This window comes from Jaculus jaculus, chromosome 21 (assembly GCF_020740685.1).
Source record: "Jaculus jaculus isolate mJacJac1 chromosome 21, mJacJac1.mat.Y.cur, whole genome shotgun sequence".
In the NCBI taxonomy this organism is placed as follows: Eukaryota; Metazoa; Chordata; class Mammalia; order Rodentia; family Dipodidae; genus Jaculus; species Jaculus jaculus.
Window position 1 is genome coordinate 6,982,858 of NC_059122.1, and position 8,235 is coordinate 6,991,092.

At 48.9% G+C, this 8,235-nt stretch overlaps 1 protein-coding gene across 1 annotated transcript in view; it reads left to right on the forward strand.

Annotated features, from left to right (window-relative positions):
- Window positions 1–7,123, forward strand: part of Lexm (lymphocyte expansion molecule) — a 28,140-nt gene extending 21,017 nt beyond the window's left edge. The window contains exon 10 of the mRNA XM_004671340.2: window positions 7,051–7,123. Coding sequence (XP_004671397.2) covers window positions 7,051–7,123 — 73 coding nt within the window. The remainder of the gene's footprint in view (window positions 1–7,050) is intronic.
- Window positions 7,124–8,235: the final 1,112 nt, after the last annotated feature.

The following is an 8,235-nucleotide window of genomic DNA, read 5'->3' on the forward strand; positions in this document are numbered from 1 at the left end:
CTGCAATAGATGGCATTGGGCATAGCAAAGAAACATTCAACCAATACAAGATTTAAAACAACCAGGGCAAACATCAAACTCTGTAGCTTCAAGTCCAGCAACTCAAACCAGTGACAAATCTTCAAGTCCGATAATTCTAACCAGCAACAAGTCTCTGGCATTCCAATTCCGCCCCTCCAGCTAGGCTACTCACAGTCCTGGGAAACTTCACCGGGGCCGGCAGCTCCTGGGCAGCCATCTCATGGTCCCGGCATCTCCACTGGGTCTCCACTGCAAGCCACGGTTCATCCTCATGGCCCCATGGGGTCTCTATGCAGGCAACCAGCAAACCCGCTTCACACTGCCCATGGCCATTTCCAAAACACAAGACCGTGTTGCAAACTCAATGACCCTCTTTCCAGCATTTCTTATGCTCCACAATACCAGGTAGGGTGCCAATTTGTTAATCCAGTGGGGAATAAAGCAGACTTTGAAGAACAGGACACTCTATGAGCACTCAGGCCCCTTCAAAAGAGTTGACATTCTTTTTGTTGCCCCAGCGCAGTTCAGCTAGCCCAGTCTCAAAGGTTGTAATCTCTCAGTTGCAGCTGAACGGGCAATAATTCACCCAAAGATTTTTCTTTCTGTGCCATATCCCCCTGCACACACCAGTTCATTTCTACACAAAGCAACCCTGCACAACTTCTTAGGACATGGGCATAAGAGCAAGCTTCTCACACAAACTGCTAGCCCAGTCCAGGCACAGCTCTTTCTCACCCTCATAAGCCAAACCTCACAGTCCATAGTTCTTACTGCATTCAGGTCTTAGAGCTCAGACCAGAATAGTCCATCAGGCTATACTTACAGCACTGCAAGACATCTCTTAGGCCAAGGTTTCAACTCCTTCCACTTTCCTCTTGAAAATCAGCTACAAAAGGCTGAAGCCACATAGTCAGGTGTCCAGCAGCAATCCCACTCCTCGGTACCACTTTACTGTTGCAGGCCGGTTCACATTGCTGGTAGAAATCACCCAACCAAGAGCAGCTTCTGGGAAAAAGAGATTTATTTTGGCTTACAGGCTCGAGGGGAAGCTCCACGATGGCAGGGGGAAATGATGGCATGAGCAGAGGGTGGACATCACCCCCTGGCAAACATAAGATGGACCACAGCAACAGGAGGGTGTGCCAAACACTGGGATGGGGAAACTGGCTATAAAGCCCATAAGCCCGCCCCCAACAATACACTCCCTCCAGGAGGCATTAATTCCCAAATATCCATCAGCTGGGAACCTAGCATTCAGAACACCTAGGTTTATGGGGGACACCTGAATCAAACCACCACACCTCTTATTATTATTATTATTTTTTTGCTCTTCTTTTTATTTTTATTTATTTATTTGAGAGTGAGACAGAGAGAGAAAGAGGAAGAGAGAGAGAGAGAGAATGGGCATGCCAGGACCTCTGGCCACTGCAAACAAACTCCAGATGCATGCACATGTCCTCCCTTGCGCATCTGGCTAACATGGGTCCTGGGGAATCGAGCCTCGAACCGGGGTCCTTAGGCTTCATAGGCAAGTGCTTAACCACTAAGCCATCTCTCCAGCCGTGTTCCTCTTTTTTTTTTAAATATTTATTTGAGAAAGAGAGAAAGACAGAGACACAAAGAGAAATGGGCGTGCCAGGGCCTCCAGCCATTGCAAACGAACTCCAGATGCGTGTGCCCCCTTTTGCATCTGGCTTACGTGGGTACTGGGGAATCAAACCTGAGTCCTTAGGCTTTGCAGGCAAGTGCTTTAACCACTAAGCCATCTCTCCAGCCCCTGAATGTTCCTCGTAATGACAGCATGACCTTGTTTTGTGGAAGCAGTGTTTTTTCATCTTTGAAAACTATTAAAATTTGCTACCATTTCTCTGACACATCTTGGTTTTTTTCTTTTAATTTTCTTTTCTGTTTTTGAAGGTAGGGTTTTACTCTAGTCCAGGCTGACCTGGAATTTACTATGTAGTCTCAGGGTGGACTTGAACTCATGGCGATCCTCCTACCTCTGCCTCCCAAGTGCTGGGATTAAAGGCGTGTGCCACCATACCTGGCTTTAAAAAATATATGTATATGAGAGAGAGAATTGGTGTGCCAGGGTCTCTAGGCACTGAAATTGAACCCCAGACTCTAACACCACCTTGTCCTCTGTGTTACCTTGTGTGGCCGGCTTATGTGGGTTCTGGGGGTGGGGGTCAAGCATGGATCCTTAGGCTTTGTAGCCAAGTGTCTTAACTGTTAAGCCATCTTCTCTCTAGCCCTTGTTTCTTTGTTTGTTTTTCTATATGTTTGTATTAGTTTCAATCTTTGTCAGTGATTTTCCTCAAATATCTGATCATCCTTAGCTGGGCATATGTGTTCCACTAAAAAGCTGGGTGTGTTTGTTGAGACACCTTACAGCGTCAGTGTTTGGTAGGCCTTGTCCCCTGGCCGAGGCCAGGGAAAGATTTTCTGGGAAGTTTAGCCTCCCTGCTCTAGAGTCTGAGTGGAAGGAAAGAGGTTTGAGTTGTCAATAGTGATTCCATTTCCAGTTAATTAACTGTTTGTTTGTTTGTTTGTTTGAGGTAGGGTCTCCCTCTAGCTCAGGCTAACCTGGAATTCACTCTGTAGTCTCAGGGTGGCCTCGAACTCACAGTGATCCTCCTACCTCTGCCTCCATGAGTGCTGGGATTAAAGGTGTGCACCACCAAAACAGTCTGGATATCCATGACCTCACAGTGCCTGACACTCCCTACACAAGATCATCATAATAGGAGGAAAAGATGATGACATCAAAATAAAAGAGAGACTGATTGAGAGGGGGAGGGGATATGATGGAGAGTGGAGTTTCAAAGGGGAAAGTGGGGGGAGGGAGGGCATTATCATGGGATATTATTTACAATTATGGAAGTTGTTAATAATAATAATAATAATAAAAGGTGTGTACCACAAGTGGCAGCCTTGAATTCTTGATCCTCCTGCCTGACAGCTGAGATTATTGGCATCTACCACCATGCCCAGCCCAAGAGCCCCATACTTAAAACAGGGCATTAGCCGGGTGTGGTGACGCATACCTTTAATCCCAGCCCTTGGAGGTAGGAGGATCGACGTGAGTTCGAGGCCACTGTGAGACTACATAGTGAATTCCAGATCTGCCTGACCTGCAGTGAGACCTTACCTGAAAAGTAAATAAACAAATACAATAAAAACAGGAAGGCCCTTTGGATCCAGGAGGACTGTGTTGGAATAATCACCTGACCCACATTCCTGTGCCCACCCATGAGCACTTTCATTTTGCCTCCAGGACCATTGAACCTAGTTTCGGTGAGAAATATGCATGTCTGGGGTCAGAAAGAGACTCCAGGAAGCTCGGCATGTGGGGGTCCCCCTCCTCCACCCCTCAACACTCACTACACACTTGCTATGCAACAGGGAAGTCAGGTGGTTGCCATAGAGACCATACAACCTCCTCATGAGGCTCTGGATCCAAGGGAAGGCAGAACTGAAAACCCTTCCGTCCCTCCCTCCCTCCCTCCTTTCTGCTCTCCTTTGTGGGGATCGAGAAGAAAGTATATTTCTGGGGTGAGGCTGCCCGCTCCAGGGATGGTGGAGGCTGGGGTGGAATCAGGAACCTGCCCAGGGTCACAGGAAGGGCACCGTCCACGTTTGGAGATCTTGAGTGCCCCCTTGGGTTGGGGCATGGGGTGAGCGGATGGGCTCAGTTTCCTATATGTGCAGCTCCTGTGGGGACCCAAGCCTCCACGTAGACATGCATCTTCTATTTCTCTCTGAGGCATAGCTCAGAGTCGAATTTCTAGGTCATTTGGCCCGGGTCGCTTTACAAGAAACTGCCAACCTGTCCAGCACCAATGACTTGTGCTATGAGAGCCCATGACTCCGCTTGATTCCATGTCAGCGCTCAGTATTATTAGGGCTTTCCTGTTGTAGCCATTTTTTCTTATTTTTTTTAAATATTCATTTATTTAGAAAGAGAAAGAGGCAGACAGAGGGAATGGGCATGCCAGAGCCTCCAGCCACTGTAAACGAGTTCCAGATGCATGCGCCACCTCGTGCATCTGGCTTACATGGTCCCGAGGAATCGAACCTGGGTCCTCAGGCTTCGTAGGCAAGTGCCTTAGCCGCTAAGCAATTCTAAAGGCGTGTTTCAGCACAGTTTGAATTGGCTCTGCTTCGTGACAGGGTGTTGAATATCTTTTCATGGGGTTCTCCAAGCCTCTGTGCTGAAGTGTTTTCAAATCATTTATATATTTTAATTGTTTTGTTTTGGTTTATTTTTATTTATTTATTTGAGAGCAACAGACAGAGAACGAGGCAGAGAGAGAGAGAGAGAGAGAGAGAGAGAGAGAGAGAGAGAGAGAGAGAATGGGCGCGCCAGGGCCTCCAGCCACTGCAAACGAACTCCAGACGCGTGCGCCCCCTTGTGCATCTGGCTAACGTGGGACCTGGGGAACCGAGCCTCGAACCGGGGTCCTTAGGCTTCACAGGCAAGCGCTTAACCGCTAAGCCATGTCTCCAGCCCCATTTATACATTTTAAAAAGTAGGTTGCAGCTGGGTGTGGTGGTGCACACCTATAATCCCAGCAGTCAGGAGACAGAGGTAGGAGGATCGCCATGAGTTCGAGGCCACCCTGAGACTCCATAGTGAATTCCAGATCAGTTTGGGCTAGAGAGAGACCCTACCTTGAAACCCCACTACACCAAAAAAAAAAAAAAAAAAGAGTAGGTTGCTTGCATATAGTACATTGTGAGAATTCTTTTTTTTAAATATTTTTTTGTTCATTTTTATTTATATATTTGAAAGTGATAGAGAGAGTGGGAGAGAAAGAGAGAGGGAATGGGCGCGCCAGGGCTTCCAGCCACTGCAAACGAACTCCAGATGCATGCGCCCCCTTGTGCATCTGGCTAACATGGGACCTGGGGAGTCGAGCCTCGAACCGGGGTCCTTAGGCTTCACAGGCAAGCGCTTAACCGCTAAGCCATCTCTCCAGCCCCATTGTGAGGATTCTTTATACACTGTAGGTATAAGTCCTGTCTCAGACAAGTGTTTCATAAATATTTTCTCACAGACACCCAGAAGGGCTTAGAAGGAAAGTAGCTCTTGTGCCTTAGAAACTTACTCGAGGCTGGAGAGATGGTTTAGCGGTTAAGGCGCTTCCCTGCAAAGCCAAAGGACCCAGGTTCGTTTCCCGAGTACCCACGTAAGCCAGATGCACGAGGTGTCATGTGCATCTGGAGTTCATTTGCAGGGGCTGGAGGCCCTGGCGCACCCATTCTCTCTCTCTCTCTCTCTCAAATAAGTAAAATAAAATAAAAATATTAAAAACAAAAAACGAAACTTAGTCTAGGCTGGAGAGATTGCTTAGTGGTTAAGGGTGATTGCCTATGAAACCAAAGGACCCAGGTTCAATTCCCCAGTCAGACAGATGCCCAAGGTGGTTCATGTGTCTGGAGTTCATTGGCAGTGGCTAGAAACTTAACTCTATGGATAGGAGAATAGTGTATAGGGAGAACCAGAGGCAGGGAATCTGTCTGGAGATCTAGATGAGCTTACAAGGCTCTGGACCAGGCTAAGAAGCAGTGGGGTGACAAGCGGGAATGCAGAGACAGAAGATGGTGAGACCCAGTGGATGGTAGGCAAGGTCTTCCCTCCCTCCTCCTTTTCTCTCTTCTCTCTCTCTCTCTCTTTTGGTTCTTAGACCAGGCTGACTTCACCATGGAGTCTCAGGGTGGCCTCGAACTCACAGCGATCCTCCTACCTCTGCCTCCCGAGTGCTGGGATGAAAGGCGTGCGCCACCACGCCCGGCTCCCTTCCTCTCTTTGACAAATATTGCTGGAGCACCCACTAAGCACTGGAGTCATGACTGAGGCATTGGGAACCCTAAAGGAACCCCAGTCCCGCCTTTGTGGGGATCCCACATGGCAGCTGGGAAAACAGATAGTAATCGTATAAAGTATGCATCAAGAGCTGCTGAAGGCTGTTGTGAAAGCTGGGGGTTCCTGTCAGAAGGCCATCGTCCAAGTGGCTTGCGAGGAGTCCTCAGGGGTTCCGCTCTGGGTCGGAATTTGGGCAGTGAGAAGAGCCTGAGGCAGAACGCAGATCTGGGCCTGGGTTCTGTCCTTAACCCTGGGCTTCCAGATGACCTCAGGCAAACTCCCTCCTCTCTCTCTAGAGCCCTCAGTCTGCCTTCCAGAGCCAGGCTACATGACCTTTTAGGGCACTATAATTTTTTTTTGGGGGGGGAGGGATGGGCAGGGTGGAAACAGGTTCAAATTATAGCCCAAGTTGTCTTGGACTTTTTTTCTTTTTTTTTTTGGTTTTTCGAGGTAGGGTCTCACTCTGGTCCAGGCTGACCTGGAATTCACTGTAGTCTCAGGGTGGCCTCGAACTCACGGCGATCCTCCTACCTCTGCCTCCCGAGTGCTGGGATTAAAGGCGTGCGCCACCACGCCCGGCTGTCTTGGACTTTATTATGTAGCCCAGGCTGGCCTTGAACACATGGCGATCCCTCTGCCTCATCCTTCCGAGGGTTAGAATTAGACTTGTGAGCCGCCACACTCAGCAGTGTTTCACGTCATTCCAGGCTGGCCTCGAACACTTGATCCTCCTGCCTCTACTCCCGAGTGTGCATGCCTGGCTTGCTATATATATATATATTTTTTTTTTCATGGTAGGGTCTAGCTCTAGCCCAGGCTGACCTGGAATTCACTATGGAGTCTCAGGGTGGCCTTGAACTCACGGCAATCCTCCTACCTCTGCCTCCCGAGTGCTGGGATTAAGGGCGTGCGCCACCACACCCGGCTGCCATATGTATATCTGTTTAATTTAGAGTTCTTACAAGCCAGTCTGCAGAGAGTAGAGAGATTGCTTCAATATGGAGCCTTTTGCTTTAAAAGACCTTGGCCTCTCGCTGGGCGTGGGATTGGATTCCCTGTGATGCAGTGACTGGCTTCCCACTCATCTGTGGACCCTCCCCTCACTTCTGTTCAAAGAATCACTTTCATTTTCATTTTTTTTTTTCTCTGTCTTTTTAAAGGGAAAGGATCACACCTTTTACGAAGGGCAAGTGCCACGTGTTCGTGGATTACAGTTCAGATCCTACTCCTTAAAGTCACCTGGACGGGACAGCCAGCGCCAGGCCCAAGGCCTGAAGAGGAATCTAGGGCCGGGAAGATGGGAGCCTGAGATGGTCGCTTTGGTACAGCCTGGGCAGCTATCTTTTGTCACAAGAGATCCATTGTCCTGAGCATTCCAGTCAGCCAGTGGCATGAATGTAGGAGTCAGACAGCAGATGGATGGAAGGGCCTGGGCATGTGGGTGGCTTCCTGGAGCCCCGGGTGCTGGTGCCCCGCAGTTCCCAATCCCAGAGGGTGGCAGGGTGAGATTTTAGCACATGTCACGCAGCAGACTGAGACCTTCCTCCAAGAGCACCCTACCTCCACGCAAGGATGCTCGTAGCAACTCAGCAGAGCCTCACGCTAGGAGATTGCTGGTCCCCGGGGGGCCACTGTGCCCCAGAGTCAGCCCTATGGGGGACAACAGGGATACTTAAAAGGTAGGTCTGTGGGGAATGAATTGCTAACCACCCAGTAGACTTTCCTCGAGTGTTATCAAAGTTGGCTACAGATGGGAGGAATGGGTTGTCCCCCAGAGAAGAGGAGGTTGCCCCCCCCCCCACAGACTCAACCACAAAACTCACATAGCAATAAAAGAAAAATGTTTCAAACACTTCAGAGTGTGTCTGACCTTGGCTTTCGCTTCCTTACGTGTCAAAATGGCTGTTGTGAAAGGGGTTAAACCATATTTATTTATTTATTTAGGACAGCAACAATATTTTTTAACCTAAATTTTTTTTTGTTAATTTTTATTTATTTATTTGAGAGTGACAGAGAGAGAAAGAGACAGATAGAGAGAGAGAGAGAATGGGCGCGCCAGGGCCTCCAGCCACTGCAAACGAACTCCAGACGCGTGCGCCCCTTGTGCATCTGGCTAATGTGGGTCCTGGGGAATCGAGCCTCGAACTGGGGTCCTTAGGCTTCACAAGCAAGCGCTTAACTACTAAGCCATCTCTACAGCCCAACTTTTTAATTTTTTTTTTTTTTTTCTAGGTAGGGTCTCACTCTGGCCCAGGCTGACCTGGAATTCACTATGTAGTCTCAGGCTGGCCTTGAACTCACAGCTATCCTCCCGACTCTGCCCCTCCCAGTGCTGGGATTAAAGG